This window comes from Pelodiscus sinensis, chromosome 7 (assembly GCF_052426305.1).
Source record: "Pelodiscus sinensis isolate ZL-2025 chromosome 7, ASM5242630v1, whole genome shotgun sequence".
NCBI lineage: Eukaryota > Metazoa > Chordata > Testudines > Trionychidae > Pelodiscus > Pelodiscus sinensis.
The window spans coordinates 13,702,125-13,721,526 of NC_143058.1; the positions used below are offsets into that span (position 1 = coordinate 13,702,125).

The 19,402-nt window shown below is 44.8% G+C and overlaps 2 protein-coding genes across 11 annotated transcripts in view; one reads left to right on the forward strand and one right to left on the reverse strand.

Moving 5' to 3' along the window:
* Positions 1-1,766: 1,766 nt before the first annotated feature.
* On the reverse strand, positions 1,767-12,431 carry DTX3L (deltex E3 ubiquitin ligase 3L). Its single transcript, XM_075933214.2, has 5 exons — positions 12,224-12,431; positions 10,590-10,816; positions 8,059-9,567; positions 6,326-6,543; positions 1,767-4,334 (listed from the first exon to the last, which is right to left on the reverse strand). Exons 1-5 carry the CDS (start codon positions 12,411-12,413, stop codon positions 4,265-4,267), a joined length of 2,214 nt encoding a protein of 737 aa, XP_075789329.2. The 5' UTR covers positions 12,414-12,431; the 3' UTR covers positions 1,767-4,264.
* Positions 12,432-12,479: 48 nt separating this feature from the next.
* The window catches only part of PARP9 (poly(ADP-ribose) polymerase family member 9), a 32,613-nt gene continuing 25,690 nt past the window's right edge, over positions 12,480-19,402 (forward strand). For 2 of the 10 annotated variants that reach the window (XM_089779689.1, XM_089779690.1), the window contains exons 1-2: positions 12,480-12,599; positions 12,837-12,903. Coding sequence is in view for 2 of the 10 variants with exons in the window: in XM_089779686.1 (XP_089635812.1) it covers positions 19,301-19,393 (93 nt within the window). In the remaining 8 variants the exon portion in view is untranslated. Of the gene's footprint in view, positions 12,912-13,211; positions 19,394-19,402 lie in introns of those variants that run through there. The other 8 variants (XM_075933197.2, XM_075933195.2, XM_089779686.1 and 5 more) reach the window with 7 other exon arrangements.

A 19,402-nucleotide genomic window follows, 5' to 3' on the forward strand; every position in this document is an offset into this window, starting at 1 on the left:
TTAAATTGGGTTGCAGACAGGTGATTTCATTAAGTTTTAGAATTTGTATGGAGAGGGTATTAGCAAAAATCTATCCTTAATGACATCTGGTTTATGGAGAGGGTATTAGCAAAAATCTATCCTTAATGACATCTGGTTTAGTTCTGGCTCTTATGAATCAATGGGTGTATTCAGAAGTAGCAAGTACTATGTGTGAGGCTAGGGGTAAGTCTACACTGCGGGCTAACATTGAGTTATGATACACAACTTCAACTACATCAATCGCATAGCTGAAATTGAAATAGCTTAACTTAGCCTTAGGCTCTGTCTACACAGCAGGAAATCGAAGGAAGAACACTCTTTCTTCAACTTCCCTTACTCCTTGTGAAATGAAGATTACAGAAGTCAGAATAAGAAACCTGTTACTTCAAAATTATTTCGAAATAACGGGCTTGCTGTGTACAGATGCACTCTGTTATTTTGAAATAAATTGAGTTATTTCAAAATAAGGGTGAATGTAGACGAAGCATTTTCGGAAAAGCATGTCTAGATTGGCAGGACGCTTTTCCGCAAAAGCACTTTTTGCGGAAAAGCGTCCGTGGCCAATATAGAAGCGCTTTTCCGCAAAAAAGCCCTGATCTCCATTTTAGCCATTTGGGCTTTTTTGCCGAAAACAGCACTGTGCTGTCTACACTGGCCCTCTTGCGCAAATGATTTGAGATCATCAGTGTTCTTGCAGAAATTCAAGTGGCCAGTGTAGACAGCTGGCAAGTTTTTCCACAAAAGCAGATGATTTTGCGGAAAAACTTGCCAGTCTAGACACAGCCTATGTGTTTTGTAGGATGATCTTATTTGCAAACTCGGAGGCCATATGTTAATGTGTTCTGGGGCTTCTACTCTTTGAGTTGATGACACACACAATGTGAAACTTTCAAACCAGGAGAACTTTGGTCTGTTTTATATGTCTCCGTTTCAGTTGAATAAAATGGATCCTAAACAGTCATTTAAAATATCCATAACTAATCATCTGAAATTTTACTTCCCTATTTTCAGTGTTGTCAATTGTTTGTGGATTTGTTTGCTGTGTTGCTTTACTACTTATTTTTTCTATGTTTGTACACTATTAATCAAATTAAGAATTGATATCCCAAAGAAACTATTTAAGCCTGAGTAAATGATTTTTACTCTCCTTTCCAGTGTCAGTAAATACTGTATTACTATTTGTAGGGAGAGCATGTCTATTTCTAGTTTTCTTATAGATTTGTTTAACATCTTAAAGCTGAGCTATGTGTGGATAATATGCATGCAAAAGGGATAGTTTTGTGAACTGCAAAAGTTGGTAGCATACTTGTGCTTTGGCAGATACTTTATTATTTGAGAGCAGTTTTAGTGGAGATTCTGAAGATTTAGTTGTCTATGGGAGACGGGAGTAGGTTGTTAAATTGGGGCTTTGGTGCATATTTTTTTATGTTTTTACTTAACGGCCATGTCTTTGATTTATTTATAGAGCTGTTTTCAGTATGCCCCATTTTGGTGTGTTTACTAGACTGAGTTGGTAGGATGATAAAGTGGTAGCACTTTAAAGCCTAACAAAATTTGTAGATGGTATCATAAGCTTTCGTGGGTACAGCCCACTTCTTCAGATGAAGAGTGTGCCCACGAAAGTTCATAATACCATCTATATATTTGTTAGTATTTAAAGTGATACCAGACTATTTGTTGTTTTTTAAGTTTTTCCTGTTACAGACTAACTCGGCTACCCCTTTGAAGCTTATGTGTTCAAAAGGTAGTGTTAATTTTCTTTATTTGATTTCATATTACATAAACATGTTAAGGCTAATTAACAAGGTGCAATGCTTGTTTTAATATTTTTCTTCTTTCATACCTATGAACTGTTTAAAATATACATTTATACCTAGGTTTTTTGTTTGTACTGGTGGTGCACATCCACACACAATCTCAATATTGGTGTTGCACATAAGAAAATTCAGCCCACCCAGGGATGGAAAATATTAGAACAAATTCTGCTTGGTGGCCTCCTGAAATCCTGCCTGTGGCCTCTTAGGATTCCTATTTGAAAACCACTGCAGTAGAAGACAAAGGGTACGTCTAGACTACATGCCTCTGTCGCCAGAGGCATGTAGATTAGGCTACCAGACATAGTAAAATGAAGCGGCGATTTAAATAGTCGCCGCTTCATTTAAATTTACATGGCTGCCGCGCTGAGCCGACAAACAGCTGATCAGCTGTTTGTCAGCTCAGCGCGATAGTCTGGACGCGCGCGTGGCAACATCAAAGGTATTTGTCGACCACCCAGGTAAACCTCATTCCCTCCTGGGAATTTTGGACACTGAACACTTCTAAAAACAAAGGAACAAAATCCTGCAGATCAGAGAACTTCACATATCAGTACTTCCCAAACTAATTATTCTTCTTTGCCTTCATTAATATAAAAACTCCAAAACACTATATGGCATTTTCTCTTGGGGAAGGAAAGAAAGGAAGAATCACATGTGATAGATTATAGTCACCTTGCTTAATGCTGGGCTCTTAGATATCACGGTGAGGGGGTGCACTATAAAAACCTCAACAGAATAGATTCTGATAATACTAAGGTTGTATAGAGAGTGTATGAATCTGTTAGCTATGCATTCATACAAGTAATCCTTATTTACATGTATAACCCTTTAAGAATTTCTCAAAGGGTTTGCAAGATTGGGCCCATATTAGGGGGTCAAAACATGTCTTGCCCTTAGGTGATAATTCCTGTTCTTGCAACTGTAAAAGAAAAGTGCACATTTATAAATAAAGCAATGTGTGCTTTTCTTGGAAGAAATACTCTAACTTTATACATGCATCTAATCAACTGATATGTTGAAGTAAACGTATCAGGGGTCTGCAAACTATAGCACATCGGAGTGATGTTCATTGGCATGTGGCTGGGAGCTCTGTTCTGGCCCACCAGCAGGGAGCCTGCACTGCTGCTTGAGTCTCACAGCTGATTGGCTAGGGGCGGGGCATTGTCAAGCAGCTGCTAAATGGAGCTGCTTGGTACTTGAAATGGAGCAGCAAGATAAGGAGGTGTTAATGGCTTTGATGTACAAACACCTAAAGAGACAGATAGGTGCCTAATGGGATTATTTTCATCTGACTTTCAATGGGAGTTAGACATCTGGGGTTTTCCAGAATGCAAAGCAGGTTAGGCATGTATCTGCCTCTTCAGGCACCCAAATACCTCTGTTTTTCTGAGTCTAGATCTAAAAAATAAAGCTAAAGGCTCTAATGGAAATTGTTAACAAAAGCATAACTCATGATTTTTCCCCGTTACCAGAATTGGCTGAAATATGATGACCTATTTTCAGAGGGGAAAAACAAAACATTAACTTATGAATTCATTTTCATTTCAAAGTATGCCAAATGGACCCATTTATTTTATTTTTTTCCCTTTTTCAAAATGTTCTATGTCTTTTAAATTTCCTCCTGCCCCCCAAAAGAAGTTAGCGAAATTTTTTCCTTTACAAAAAGCACCTTCAAAAACTGGTGCTAACTAGTTATAAAAGACTTTGAAGTTTGAGATAGAGACATTTTTTACACAAAGGGAACCATTTTGACAATACCGACAGTTTGGGATGAGAGAGTTTTGTTTTAGAAAGAGTCCTTTCCTGCTCCCTAAAAGAAAAAAAAAACACTTTAAAATGTTCTACCAGCTCAGTGTTACACTCAGACACTTGGGTGCTTCTTCAGCTCCCCTTAGTACTACCAAGAGGTGTGTGTTCCACACCTTACAGTAGCGAGTTTTTAACTGTAGTGCAGACCTACCCTCAGCACACTAGCTCAGCTAAAGGTAGTGTGTGCGTATATGTCTCCTTGAGCTGTAATTTGCACCTCCAGCTGTAGTGTAGATGTATCCTTGGGGGGGTTACCTGAGCTCACTCAAAAAGTTTGTGATGGAGCCAAGAATTAAGCCTGTGTATCCCAAAGTAAGAAAGAAAAAGATTATTTTAAACAGTTTTTTTGGAGCGTTGCAGATATCTAAAACTCTGGTCTTAATCATTTTTTTAAAATTCTGTGTTACTAAAACAGTAAGATCTACATCTTAATGTATTTATTAATGAAGCTGCTGTAAGTAGGACTATTATTGACTTTAAAAAGTATCAATGGCATGTAGACCTGTAAATAGAAGTGAATAAGTTAAATCTCAGCACAGTACTTCTGAAAGGTTGCAGACCTATGTGCTATATTGTATTCTGAATGCAGCTTAAGAACAGTTGGCAGATACATGTTTTTATTCAATTCCTTTTGCTTTCAGTTCTTCTCGAACACGTTTCAGATACTTAGGATCTGGAAAACCAAACCTAGAGGAAAGAGAGAATACTTGTTTGGACCATTTACATTATGAAACAATTTCCCAGTTTTACGGTATCTTCCATATCTTCCATTAAAAGATCTTAAAACACTTTTACGAACATTTGCTTTGTGAAACAAATAGTCCCTCAATAACAGATGAGAAAAGTGAGACACAGAAAGGTTAAAGCTTAACATTTTAAAAGCGGCCATTCATTTTGGGTGCCCAAACTGTCACACCTTGAGCTTGATTTTCATAGCTGCTGTGCATCTAAAATTCCACTTGTAATCTATGAGAACTGTGGCTGCTTAGCAACTCTGAAAATAAAGCTCTAAAACGAGGCACAATGCTCAGCAGACTTGGTAGTGCCATGGGATGAGGTTGCAAAGTGGTGTCTTCCCACACTTCTGCTCTCAGGTCATCCAGGAACCACTGTGACTGCTAGTACAAATTAGAGCATCCTTAGAGTCACTAAGTAATGCAGTGGGGCTCTTATGCTAACTGGAGAAAACACACCCCAGCTCCCTTGCCAATATTTATGGATATTTCAGATGATTTACAATAAAACATTTCAATTATAGGACCTTATTACAAAACTACCAATATCTGACAGCAGAGCCGGCCCACAACATTTTGGCACCTGAGGCAGGGAGCTCAAATGACACCCCCATTACCTGCTCGCTTGGGCCAAAACTTGGGTCTCAGTTCGCCTCATGATAAGGCCAGCCCTGTCTGACAGCATGTTATATTATAACTATCCAGTTATATCATTCCTTTGAATCTTTTGTCAAATGATTTAACACAAAACCATAACTTGATGTGATTATATTTAACCATTAATATTATAATTTTTGAAACCTTTATTAGAAAGCTGAATGTTTTTTGGGGAGGGGAGAAGGAAGTCATGTGATAAAAGCTAGGGGAAAGCAGGAGGTATTTAATGTCAGCAGGACCTCAGCTCTATAATAAATGGAAACATGTTTGTCCCTGCCCCAGCTTCCCAAGAATGAAACCCTAAGTTGTCTCTAGGGCAGGGGTGGGCAATAATTTTTTACCAAGGACCACTTCAGAAATTCTTGAAGTGGCCCCAGGTCGCACTGAAACGGGCAGAGCCTCAGGCGGAAGGAGCGGGGCCAGGATACTTCCCTGCTTCCCCACCCACAGACCATGACTGGTCTGGCGGTGGGGAAGCGCGTGAAGTCTTTACCCCCGTCCCCAGAAGTTCTCCCTAGGCGCCCATGCCCCTGGCGCTGGGAGGAGACTTTTCACACTCCCCCTTCTGTCCCCAGGCCAATCAGGGGTTGGAGGATGGGGAGCACACAAAGTCTCCTTCCGCCCTGCCAGGAGCACATGGCACTTCTAAGTGCCGCACGCTCCTGGCAGGGTGGGGGCAGGGCAGAGAAAACTGTGTGTGCTTCCCCCTATCCCCAGTCCCTGACTGGCCTGAGGGTGGGGGAGTGGCAGGGCCTCTGTGGGCTGGATTCAGCCCACAGAGGCCCTTTTGCCCACCCCTGATCTAGGGTACGTGCCCGCATGAGCGCGCACAAAGAATAAGAATCCTGCCCACCTATTCAGCAGAGCTGCGCAGCAGCACGTACCTTCTTGGAAGGTAAGCTACTGGTGGTGGGCTCGGTGGGAGGACAGAGTCACATGGTGGCTGCCCAGCTGCTCCCAGGGTGGGCTGCATGGTGGGCGGCTGCCCCATGTGCCCAGGCTGGAGCAGGAGTTGGCTCCAGCTCCGGTAAATGGGGCAGCTGTCCACCATGCGACCCTTCCTCAGGAACAGCTGGGCAGCTGCCTTGCCTGTAGCTCTAGCCTTTTCCCAGGGATGAAGCTGTTGCCAGGGCTGGCCACAGCTCCAGCCCTTTAGTGTGGGGGCTGCCTACCTGTTCTAGTGGCCGGGGCCGCTTCGGCAGCTGGGGCCACGTGGTTGGTGGCTGCTCCAGGGACTGGGGCTGCTTGGTAGACGGCTGCTCCAAGGGCCAGGCTTAAAATACTCACGTTTCAGGTCCCCCATGTATGCTTGTTTTATGGTGAATATCATTCCAGGTGATAACATCCGTTGCACCAGAAGTACGTGATTGCCCCACAGTGAAGATCAATCGTTGGTCAAAGGCCCTTCTAAGCAGCTTCAAAATTTCTCTTCCTTCCTTGTTGTCAGGTAAGTATGCTGTTCGACTTGTTGCATAATATGGTCTGCCTGGGTTTGGATGGCTTTTCTGTTTTGTAAAAAATACAATGAAAATTCACTGTATACTCAAGGCACTTCATTTTTGGCTTGTTTTTTCCCCCCTTGGAATTCATCAGTGTTTATTACAATAAACAAAACAAAACAAAACAAAACAAAACAGGGAGTAGGGTGGCAGAGGGGGAAAAAAACAGGAAAAAGCAAAACCGATGGGTGGCACAATGCAGTGGGCAGGTTAACCGGTTAAACATATAATTTAAACAGTTAACATTTTAAACATGATTTTATATCTGTAGTCTCTGCAACTGGGCAGTCTCAGCTGATGGGACCCAGCTCCTTGCCCATTTCTGAAAAATTCCTGGGTTCCAAAAAGCCAAAGTTTGGGTAAAAACAAAACAAAACAAAAAAAAATATCCCCGAAGAATGGCGTTTTCAATATCTCAAAATTTTTCAAAGAAAATCAGTATATGCCAAAACTAAAGGGCCACACGTATACCAGATATACTAAAAACATATGAAAAGTAATCTGACACCTCAATTTTTGCAATGCTATTTATTCCCAGCTCTCCAAATCCATTTTCTAACTCCCCCAGTTTGTTCTAAATCACATAGCATGCTTCATTTTGACTCTGCCTTTTTTATTTACACATCTTTCACTTCTTCTCGGGTTTTCTGTGTATCTGAAGTGTCACTATTCACCCTCACTTTCAATAGTTGTCACACAACCTCTCTCTGTTAGGACATCTTATCTTTTCTTTTCTCCCTGCCCATCCCCTTCTTTCAGTTTCTTATATTTTCTTACTTAGAAACAGCCATGGATGAATTAATTGTGTATCATATTCTTGCTCTCCTAGCTCTCTGGAATGCTTTCTTTCCCCCTTCCTCTTTTGTTTTTTCTCATTGATGTTACTTGAAAGGATGATTTGGCGTGCAGTAGTAATTAAAGAGTCCTGATCAATCTATTTTGATAGTCTCAAGGGCTAGCCGTGTTAGTCTGTAACTGAAAAAGCTTTAAAAGTTTTTTGTTTTTGTTTGGTGCAGTTTAAACAACATAACCCAAAGCCCTTAAAATAATGTCCTTTCCCCAGTGCACTATACACTTCATGATTTTCCTCTCACAGCACTTTTACACCAGTATCACTTCACTGATTTCAACGGAGTTACTCCAGATTTACACCCACATGGTGGGAGTATCAGACCCACTGAGTATAAAAGTGAAGATTACCATTTGGCTTTATCTTTCATTTTATTTATTAATATTTTATATTTTTGTGATTCCTTTGTAGCTGTGACACAGCATTGGATGTTAGCATTGCATATTAATGGCACATCATAAAGAAATATAATAAAATGTGATGTGATAGAAGACTCTTAGGAAAACTGAGATTTGCAATGCATTGCCAGAGCCCCGGAGCCTAACAAAAATATTGGAATAAATATCTGCAGAACAAGAAAAACCACTCTAGAATACAAGAATGGGAAAATACTGGATTCTATATTTGAATACTGTTTAGTTAAACTTTTACACACTTTCAAATATACTTACAGTCTGAATCCCACCTCGCATATTATAATCAATCTTAATAGTCCCACAATGAGGATAGCCAGGGAGTGAATAATTCATATTTAAGGAAGTCATTGTTCCATCTGGTTGATTTCCTTTTAGGAGACCATAAAATGTATTACAGACAGGGCAGACTGGCTTATACTTCATTGCCTCTTGGATGCATGCTTTGCAAAATTCATGTTTGCACTTTAGTACTTCTTTTTGATGGATTTTATCCATGCAAATAGCACACTGGTCTTTGGCTTCCTCTCCTCCTGCTATCTGGGGTCTAGATTGTTCTTTGAGAGGAACCCTATTCATTTTCTTATCATCTGCATTCCAGGAAGTTCCTGAAGCACTTGCATAGCTGCCACCATAAGTGAGAGCTCTCTCTTCTTTAAATGATGCAGGGCTTTCAAAGTTAAGAGAGCGCCCCATGTGCTTTCCATCAGCATGCACATCTGGTAAACTTTGTAAATTGAGTTTCTTCTCCTTTTCCTGTATTGTAATACCTGCATTTTCCTGTTGTAGATTATTAAAGGACTTGGTCAGCTGTTTTTTCTCTTCTTCATTTATTGCTGCAGCTTTCTGAAATGCAGTAATGAAGCTTTCATAAGCATGTGCAGACATATCTAAATTTTTGGTTTTAGGTTTGAATATGACAAATACTGTCTGACTCTGTGGATAGCCCTTGGTCTCCATTATAGTATCAAATTTTTGATTTATCGCTTCAATTTCTTTGTTGAATATTGTTTCCAAGAGTCTAAGTCTAACAGAATCAACTTCAATTCCATTCCTAAAGGAGTAAGCTTCAGATGTTATTTTCACAGGATTTTCAACTGGGCTGTTTGTATTTTCTTCTTCAAGAAATTTTTTTGCTGCCAAAATCTCATTTGCAGGACCACGCAGTATTACTGTATTTCCTTCATTTTTGGCAAGAAGACGCCTAAACTTAGTATTTAATTTCTGTAGTGTTTCATTTAACTGGGAACGGTTTGACAGCGTAACTTTTTCTTGTTTTAAATCTGCTATTCCTTTCTGAAAATCATTGATAAAAGACTGACGAGCTTTATCTGCTAATCCAGACTTCTCAACAGATATGAAACATACTGAAGTGAGTCCATGATCATTCTCTTTGCTTTTTATTTTTACTTTAAAACGTTCCTGTAATTTTTTAATTTGTTCTTCAAAGACATGGTTAAAGTATTCATAAAGAGCTGATGGAACTTCAATATTGTTCACTTCCTCCAAACCATTCCTAGTCATCTCTTTCAACTCATTCTTTCGTTCAGAGTATGAAAAATCAGTGTGCTGGTCATTTTTTATAAGGAGATCATCAAAATAGTGATATACTTTTTCAATATCTTCATAGTCTCCTTTCACTTTCTCAATGCCATGGTCACTAGATTTTTGTTCTATTTTTAATTGTGGGCACAGAACGATCACTTGTTGTCTTTGCTGTTTAGTGAACAGGTTGGTATTCAAGGTTGCAGACACATGGAGAAAAATCTGAAAACGAAAGAACAAGAAAGATGATTCGTAGCTTTCTTAAAACTCTGAGTTTGTTCTTTCAAATATTTAATACAGGCTGAACCTCTCTAATCTGGCACTCTCTGGTCCAGCAACATTGGTGGTCTGGTATGATTTTAGTTAGCCAGATATCCACTTACAATGCATGTGGCCAATTTCCCCAATGTCCCAAAAAGTTTGTTTATAGCAACCAGTCCTGGCTCAGTGTTCTGTGCTGTTATTTAGCTCTAATTTACCCCAAATGTTCTAAGAGCCTAGTAAACAAACAAACAACCCTAAACTCTACCAAACCCTACCAAAACAAAGCACTGCATTAGCTGTCCAATTATCCTCCAGAGAAGGTAAGTGAATGAACTACATATCATATGCCGGGGTAGCCGAGTTAGTCTGTACAGGATAAACTCCTATCATCTGAAAGAGTGGGCTGTGCCCACAAAAGCTCATGATACCTTCTGCATGTTTTGTTAGTCTATAAAGTGCTACCAAACCATTTGTTGTTTTTTAAGTTTATCACATATCATATATTACTCATGTTGCCTAATTTAGTAATGGAATGTGCTCCTATTGTATGATGACAAGTATAAGAAACTATTATGGAACAGACTGATTATGTTTATTAATTTCTTTGAAAAGCTTCCTAAATGTGCCTCAGTAGCAACCGAGGCATACAAGCTGATTCTGAAAAAAATATACATGTTCCTGTATTTCAGGGGATATGGAAATGTCACAAACATAATTATGACTGCAAATCCATACCATTGCATTACAAGTCACCATGCCATACTCTATGTTTATCAGATGTATGGACATGTCTCAGTGTTTACTGAACATGGAAATTTATAAATCTAATGCGGAGTGACAATTTCTAACTCTTCTATTCTGGCTAGGTGAAATGAGCTCTCTCTCTCCAACAAGTGTATGGATGCAGAGCTGTACATGTGTAATTCAAGGGGCCTTGAGAGCCTGGTGAATTATTGTTTTCTATTTTATAGTAAACATACCTTTTCAGTAAATGCTCCAGAAGATGAACTGGCATCATGTTTTTCCCCAAGCTGTTTCTTGTCAGATTTCTTCTGAAGCTGTGAGGTGCTAGTCAGGCCCAGGGATTGTGTTGTAGGCTGACTTTCTCTAGGATCCTCTACCTCTGAATCTGCCTGAATAAGTATCTTCAGATTTTTGCCATCAATTTCTAGGGCATGGTGTTCACGTGATTTCACACTGTTCTTAGCTGTAGTGAGGAGGGAATAGGAAGAAGGGTGGAAATCAGGAACTTCTGTTTATTCTTGTGTATCAATGAACACTAAACAGTCAGGTTCGCCACTGCTTTGCCCCTTCTGTTTTCATTTTCACGAGTTCAAAATGAGTGTAAAAGGCTAACATTCTGATCAGGCACACCCATTTTGTAACCTGTAAATGATTACACAAGGGGGAAAGAAGAGGAAAAACAATCCTCAAGGAATTCACACATATTAAATATGCTGTGAATTTTAAGGTTTGAAACTAGATGTATTTAATCCACTTTTGTACTGTCCCTGTGATGGAGCCTGTAATGCTGGTCCAGTTCATGGCACAAATTAGAGCCCACCACCTGTTAAATAGCACTTTTCATTTGTGCATCTCAAAAAGATCTATGCTGGCTGTCAGTGGCCAGCAAGATCCCCATACGTGTCTCCTTCTCCCTGACCATGCCCCTACATCAACAACCAACATGTGGGTGACATAGGGGCAGTTATCGAAGTTGTACATCACCCAAAATTTGCTCTACCCAGAATATCAATGCTGGCGTGTGGCACAGCTAGCATATCACTGACACAGAGAGGTTCACAGCTGGCATGCTCCCTAAGGACACAGCACGTATACCCTCTTCCCATCCACATTCCCCTAGGTGGCTATGACTGATACACTGCCACCCTGCTCAACGTCGCAGCTGATACGCCTTTGCTCTTGCTGAGCAGCAGCATGTGAAATGCCAACATGCTTCCAGTGGCACACACTGCTGCCTGCTGAGTGACACAGCTGCCATGCTGCTGGCAGGCCATCACATGGCATAAGTTGCACACCATATCCCTGTGGCACAACTCTCATGCTGCTGAGTAACATGGCTGGCCCTCTGAACTGCTGGAGACACGGGATGCACACCCTGTCCTGCATTCCTCCCCCTGCAGGATATATACTAGGAATGTTAGTGTATAGCCATATAAATGATTAACCGATAAACCTGGGTTTATAAATTAATCCAAATGACAACACATGCCCCAGCGACCATCAAATAACCATGTAACTATAAGATTTGGTGCAGCTCCACGATTATTAAATTAAACAACTAACATCCCTAGGACATACAGCTAGCACGCCTACGCGGTCCCCTCATGCCTGGGACACCCAGACAGGGCACGGCTGGCACCCTGTCCCATAGCCTTCGGGTGATGACCAGATACCCATGTTTATAGGACCAGTTTGGCTATCCAGGGCTCTGTCTCACAGAGGCGCCTATTCCCCCCTCCTGCTCCTGATCTATCACACTTGCTCTGGTCACCCTACCCAGTGGCTCGCACCGGCCCCGTTGGCGGGCACACGAGGGGCGTCCCCCTGCCCTGGAGCGCCAGCGAGGGCCGTGCCCCCCCCCTCCATTCACCTTTCTCCAAGACGAAGCGCACCAGGTAGGTGCCCGGCTCGGGGCCCGGCTGCACCTCGCACTCGCCTCCCCCGGAGCGCCGGGGCGACTGGAAATAAGCCCCCAGCTTGAGGGGCAGCTTCTCGGCGAGCTGGGGGCCGGGCGCGGGCCAGACCCGCACCAGGAGCGGGGCCGGGGCGGCGGCGGCCATGGCAGCGGGGAGCGCGGCTGCACTTTCGCTTTCGATTCCCGGGCCGGGCGTGTCGCTTCCGAACAAGAGACACTCCCCGCCCCGCCAGGTCCCGGGGCCGCGCCGCTTTCGGGGCACAAAACCCGCCCCTGCCCGGGGCGCGCAGAGAGGGCAGCGCCAGGGGTAGAGCGGCGCGTTCGGCGCGGGGTGAGCGCAGGGGGCGGCCCGGGGACAGTTGCGGTGCCCGATTCTGATCTCGGTCCCGCCCGGTGTAAATCGGAGTGACTCCATTGCCCAGAGTGAACGGAGACCGGAGCGCGTACCGCCAGCGTAACTTGAACTGCGGACTGGTACTCGCGTACCCCCCCCCCCCACTTTGTCAATAGACGTAATTCAAAGGGGTAGCCGGATTTTCCGATATTAACACCGTTGTATTCCTATTAGGCTTTTTAAAAAGTGCGCTTGCGGTGTAACAAACGGAGCCCTACGATACACGAGCTCAGGGCAGGAGGTAAGGAGGTGGGGGGGGGGTCACACCCTTCAGGGCTAGATTCACTCTTCTGCAGGCCCGCGCCCAGTAGCTGTTGTGGGGCCACCCAGTGTAGATCAGTCTTTTTCTAATTTAAAACTAAAGGATGGAGCACATGCTGCGAGGGGGGGGGAGAAGCTTGGAGCCTCCCCTGGAGACTCTGAGATGGGGTCAAAAATGAGGGTTCCGAGAGTGGGAGAGGCTCCAGGCTGGGGCACACGGTTAGGCTGGGTGGGAGGGAGAAAGTTCTGGGGGTTCAGGATCTGGGCTGGGGCTGAGGTATTTGGGGTGCAGGAGCAGGCTCAGGACAGGAGGTTGGGGTAGGAGACCAGAGAGGGAGTTAGGGTGCTGGAGTGGATTTAGGCTTGGGGCAGGGGATTGGGGTGTAGAATTTTTGAATTTAGGACTAGGGCAGGGGTTTGGGGTGTAAGGCGCTAACCTTGGGCAGCTCCCTTTTGGAGCTGCAACAGGGCTGAGAGAGGCTCCCTGCTTGGCCTCACCCCCTGCTGCTCCTTGGAAGCTGCTGTGGGAGTGACCTTGGCTGAGGGGGAAGCAGGTGGTTCTTCCCCTATAGCTCTCATTGGCCATGATTCCCAGCCAATGGGAGCTGCAGGTGAGGACAGATCAGCGCATGGACAGGTGGAGTTTCTCTCCTTGTTCGTGACGAGCCGGTGCACACATCTCCAAGGGGGAGGAGAATGGCAGTGCGCAGAGCCACCTCCTCATTTCCCTGCTAGGCATGGACGGATTACTATCACAATAGTGTCAATGGCTGTAGCTCAGGGCCTCGGGCGAAGGTGGGACCTGCAAAAAGATCTGCACTTTTGGCAGCCCTGAGATCTTTTTGCTTTAGGTATCCACAGTGGGGATGTTACACGAATAGTCGTGTAACTGCATGTAACTATTCGATGGTCCCTGGAGGTGGGGCTGGCACGCAGTGTGCTCCTGGAGCCACTCCCGGAGAGCCCCCTGTCATCCCGTATTGCTGGCTCTGTATGAGAGGCAACAGTGTGGGGTCACTGGTGGGAGCTGGTCTATGAGGGGAGCCAGTTTAAAACCCAGCTTTACGAGCAGACTGGCTCCTGCCTGCTGCCCCATGCTATTGCCTCTGATACAGAGGCAGCAGCGTGGGGTGGCAGCAGCCTCTGTCTGCGGGGAGCTTGGATCCGTCCCCCATGAACAGGGGCTGCTGTTGCAGAGCAGCCTCTCAGCAGCAGGCCTGGGCTCGCCACAGACAGGCTGCTCTGTGGGATGCCAGAGCAGCCTCTGTCCGGGGAGGCCAGGCTGCTGGGGACAGAGGCTGCTCCGTGGCTGTCTCCCCTACCCCCTCTCCCACCCATGCTGCCGCCTCTGATAGAGGAGCTCTGGTTCCTTCCTGCCCCCGTTCCTGGCTGCCTCTTTAGGAGGCAGCAAGAGTTGGGGCAGGTGGGTCCACGGAGCTGGCACGTGTTGAAAGCCATCTCCCTGTGCATATTGGCTCCTGCCTGCCCCCCTCCCGGCTCTAAAGTTTAAAAAGCAGAGGTGCAGCATTTGGGACTGAGCGTGAGCTGGGAATCAGCTGATTCCAGGCTCGCGCCCAATTCCAGCTACACCTCTGCCTCTCCTGCCCCCCCTGATGGTGCTCGGGGGAACTGGCTTTTGAGCCAGTTCCCCCCATTACCATCTCCAGCTCACCTCCATCCCTCTGGTTGCCTCTCACTGATAGAGGCAGCCAGGGGGGTGGGTTGGGAAAGCGACTAGTCGAGTAACTATTTGAATACCAGATAAGTATATGGTGGGGTACCTTTTTTGGGTCAGGGGCTGCACACTAGTGAGAAGCAAAAAAACCCCAACAAACCTTCACTGAGGTGGCCCTTGACTGAGGAGAAAGTCACTCCCCACATTCTCCTCGCACGCCAGAGGCTGGGGTGTGGGGTCCAGCCTCGAAGATTTTGTGTGCTCCAGACCCATGGAGGAGCAATGGGGGGACTGCAGAACTAGCACAGGTGCCCCAATGCTGGAGGGGAACCCTGAACCTCCAGGATCCAGACAAGCTGGGGGCCGCATGTGGTCCCTAGGCCTTAGGTTCCGTACCTCTGCTTTAGATCCAGTCATCAGAACACTTTTCTAGAGCAAGGGTTAGAGTTTTTGTAGGGACATAACAGTGGCTCAAGGGGAACCCTGGATTTGTTTATGGGTAAACAGATGGTTCAGGGGAGTACAGGCAGTCCCCGGGTTACGTACAAGATAGGGACTGTAGGTTTGTTCTTAAATTGAATTTGTATGTAAGTCGGAACTGGTACATATTGTAGGGGAAACTCTAGCCAAACATTTCTCCAGAGCTCAGTTTTATTCTCCCACACCTCACTTCCCTCAGTCCTTTATTCTCAAGCTGAGGTGTCTGCTGAGAAAAGCCGCTCCGTGTCTCCCTGGTCTGCTGGGGGCGGGGCGCTAGCTTTGCGTCTCCCTGCTCTGCTGGGGGGAAGCAGCTAGTACGGGGTTGCCTCACCCCGTTTGTAAGTAGGGATCTGATGTAAGTCGGATCCATGTAACCCGGGGACTGCCTGTATTCTAAAGTTTGTTTAGGCAAGCAGTAGAAACTGATCATTTGTGGCTACCTGTGGTTTTCCTTGAGAGAGCTCATAATGCACAGCTGGTCTGATAATTACTGATTTGGGTGTGAGCAGGCATGGGTTCATTAGCATCTGGAGCAGAGGTTTCCCACCAGGCAGTGCTTTTCTGCTTTCGGTATCCCATAGTTCAGTGTGGTTCTTGCTTTGGAAGTGTTGTTCTCCATTCTGTGTGCTAACGTAGATGGCTGTGTGTCCTATCTTTGATGCAGATGAGGCAAGGGATGTTTCTTTAATTCTATCACCCTTGTCCACAGGGATTTAGGGGTGTCTTCCCCTGCCTTTTCATTGCTTTGTCTTTGGTTCATCCAGAGGCCTTGGGTGCGGGTGTTCTCCATGAATATCATGCCCTGGCTCCCCAAGAACACAGAACTGGGAGGAGACCACAGTTTGGTCTGGAGAGGCATGTAGGTCTGCTCCAATCTGGAGGGTTGACCTGGCCTTTTGGGAACACAACTGGTCCTGGTCCTCGTCTCTGGCCTTCTCTGCCTGGGGACAGGCAGGAAGGACTACCGGTAGTATGAATAAAGACACTGCAAATAAAATGTATTACAGTGTTTCATATTTTTTATTTTTAAAATGTTTTAAATCAGTTTTAAAACTGGGGGGGGGGGGCATAGTCCATTAGAACTTAACGGGGCTTAATTTATTTAAACTGGTTTTAATAAAATGCATGTAGCAAGTTTTCCAGAACTGTAAGCTTATGTTTGTGTTGCTAAAGGCAAGTCGGACATAGAGGCACCAGTTTCATAATGCTGCATAGGGCCCCATAAAGGACGACCTTGAGTGTTCTCCTTTCATCTGACTTTCATTTGCTTTCTTTCTTCATCCTTCCAGACCTCTGTGCTGCTTTTCATACGGTCAACTATGACGTCTTTCCTGATCGCCTGGGACCCATTGCTGGAATCTCAGAGAACTTGATTGCTTGATTTTGCTTTCATCTGTCAGGGTCCTCTCTTGTGCAGCATGTAGCAGAGAGAGGCTGGTTCAGTAGACAGGGAGCTTGCCCTGAGAAACCCGGGTTCTGCTTCCGTCCACCCCCAATGGACTGCCAGTTTGACCTCAGGCCAGTGCCTTAGGGACAGAATTTCAAAGGTTTTTAGGCATCCAAAGATCGCAGCTAAGCAGCTAGTTGGGTTTACAAAGCACCTACCTTTCTAGGTGCTTGGATTTTTGAAAATCCAACTAGGTGCCTATGTACTTTTGCAAATCTGACTAACTCTCTGTGCCTCAGTGCCCCATATGTATGGACAACAGAATTTCTCTAGTCTATGCCACTGCTAGCCCTTCCCTAGAATTTGGCCCCTTCTTTTCACTTAGGCCTCTCACATCTTCCTCTTTTCTGAATGTAACTGTGAGTCAGAGGGCGTGGCTGGCTTTCTTCTGAGTCCCCTGCATTCTCTCTTCAGAGGGAATTTCTGTGCTGAGCCACTAAGAGCTCTGACTGAAAGCACATCTCCTGTATGAAACTGGGTGGGGAGGAAGGGTGGCTACCTAATTGGCACCCTTGCATACTTGGTCTGTTAAATATGTTCATATAGAGATTTCACTTGATTTAATGAAATCATTAAAATGACAGAGATATTGCAGTGAGTCAACGCCCTGTGAATTAGAAAGATGTGCCTCTTTAAACAAAAGCTGTCACAATAATTGTTTTGTTTCTGATAACTACATGGCAGGAATCTGTTAAATTTATTGAAACTTCCTAAACAAATACTGGGGTATTTTTTAAAGAGAGAAATTAGGGCCTGGAGTAACATTTGGATTTTTATTGGAACCCCTCCAAATTGTGGCTTATCTAGATGAAAAGATTTGATCTTGGGAAAATAAACAGATGGCATAAGTTATTGATCTTGCTAAAAATAGACTTCTGCTCCAAAAGCACAGCCTGTTAGCCCTTGAGTGAAATGAGAATGTCTGAACCTGCTGGTAGTAACTTACATATCGGCTACGTTTAGACTGGCATGATTTTCCGGAAATGTTTTTAACGGAAAAGTTTTCCATTAAAAGCCTTTTTGGAACAGAACATCTAGATTGGCACGGACGCTTTTCCGCAAAAGCACTTTTTGCAGAAAAGCGTCCGTGGCCAATCTAGACGCGCTTTTCTGCAAAAAAGCCCCGATCGCCATTTTTGTGAGCGGGACTTTTTTGCGGAAAACAAATCTCAGCTGTCTATACTGGCCCTGTTGCGCAAAAGTTTTGCGCAAAAGGGACTTTTGCCCGAATGGGAGCAGCATAGTATTTCCGCAAAAAGCACTGATTTCTTACAGTAGGAAGTCAGTGCTTTTGCGGAAATTCAAGCGGCCAGTGTAGACAGCTGGCAAGTTTTTCCGGAAAAGCGGCTGATTTTCCGGAAAAACTGGCCAGTCTAGACACAGCCATCCAGTATATGGCCAAGCTAGTAAAGGGCAACACATCGTCTCTCCTTCCTTCTCCCTTGCAGATATGAATGTGCTCGTATCACTGCATTTCAGTCCAATGACTCCAAATGGGCACTGATTTTGTTTAATCCACCTTAGTCATAGTGAGGAGTAGGGACGTTAGAGTTTAACGACTAGCCGATAAGCTGATGCTTATCGGTTAGTGGTGTCTGTTAAATTCAGGGCAGCGAAGCCTCCTCCCCAGAATCCGCGGGGGGGGCTGGTGGCCCTGCTCCTGGGGCGGCTTTGCTGCAGGCTTAGCAGTATAAAGCTAAGCTTTCTGCTGCACAGCCCACTGCACATGCAAGCTCTGTGGTTTTTAGCAGCTACATGGTTACCATATTAAACACTTTTGCATCCCTAGTGATGACAGCAGCTGGTTAAACCTAGTCTTTATGTTGTGTCAGAAGAAACAAGGATTTGATAAGAACATAAGGATTAAGCCTCAGAATTAACTAGCACATTGGTAATGGATGTGATAATGTAACATCTGTCATGCTGATTTCCAGTTGAATATGCTTTGTGGGATAAGGACTTTTGAAAGCTGCAGAAGGTGGCCTTTGCCTTGCTGAACTTTTCATACAGAAGAAGTAATAGAATCTCACCTGAGCATGAATGCTAAGAGTTCCTATAGCATTTATCTCTGTGGGTTCCTTGATTGCTTACAGATCTGTACTGCAAGCCCTATGTCATACACAGAAGCCATGTATTTAGTGGCCTGGGCAGAGATGATGCGTAACTGTTGAAAATGTGTACAGGGTGTATTTTGAACCCACTCTGCAAAAGAAATAAAAATATAAACAGTTGTAGAAGTCTGGAGGAGGTGCGGGACCTCACAACCCTCCACACCTGTCACCCTTGGGTCTGGGCACAGGACTGGGAGCCAGTAACTCCTGAGTCAAAATCAGCTGCTGACGCGCTCTGTAATCTAAAACAGACCAACATTTTCAAAATGAAGTGCCTACAACGAGGCACAAACACATATTGAGGCACCAACACAAATGGCTTGATTACCAGTGCGAGTGTCCATGAGTCTGTGGGAAGCTAACCAGACAATTTATAACCCTTGGCTCTCCCTCTTCTTACACTGTGCTCTGTTCCAGCAGCGTGATGAGGCCCCCAGGTTTGAAAATTTTGAACCTCTAGTCTAGTCTATGTTGTCCAAGCTGCAGAATGGGGGAGGGGGGAAAATCCCCTCCCTCCTATGACCATATTTACCACCCGGCAGGTTGTACACAATAAGATGCTGAGTCTGAAGGTTCCTGTTGACAGTGGTCTGGGGGCACCATGGCAACTTGCCTGGAGGGTTCCAGGGAAGTTAGGAAAAGTCTGTTGGGGAAAGGCAGTTAGATGGGCTGGTGCTGGAGGTGGAGGGAAGAAGAGGGCTCAGTGGGTGTGGGGAGGAGAAGGGTTTTTAAGATGGGGAACATGATGAAGATGCTGGTAAGTGAC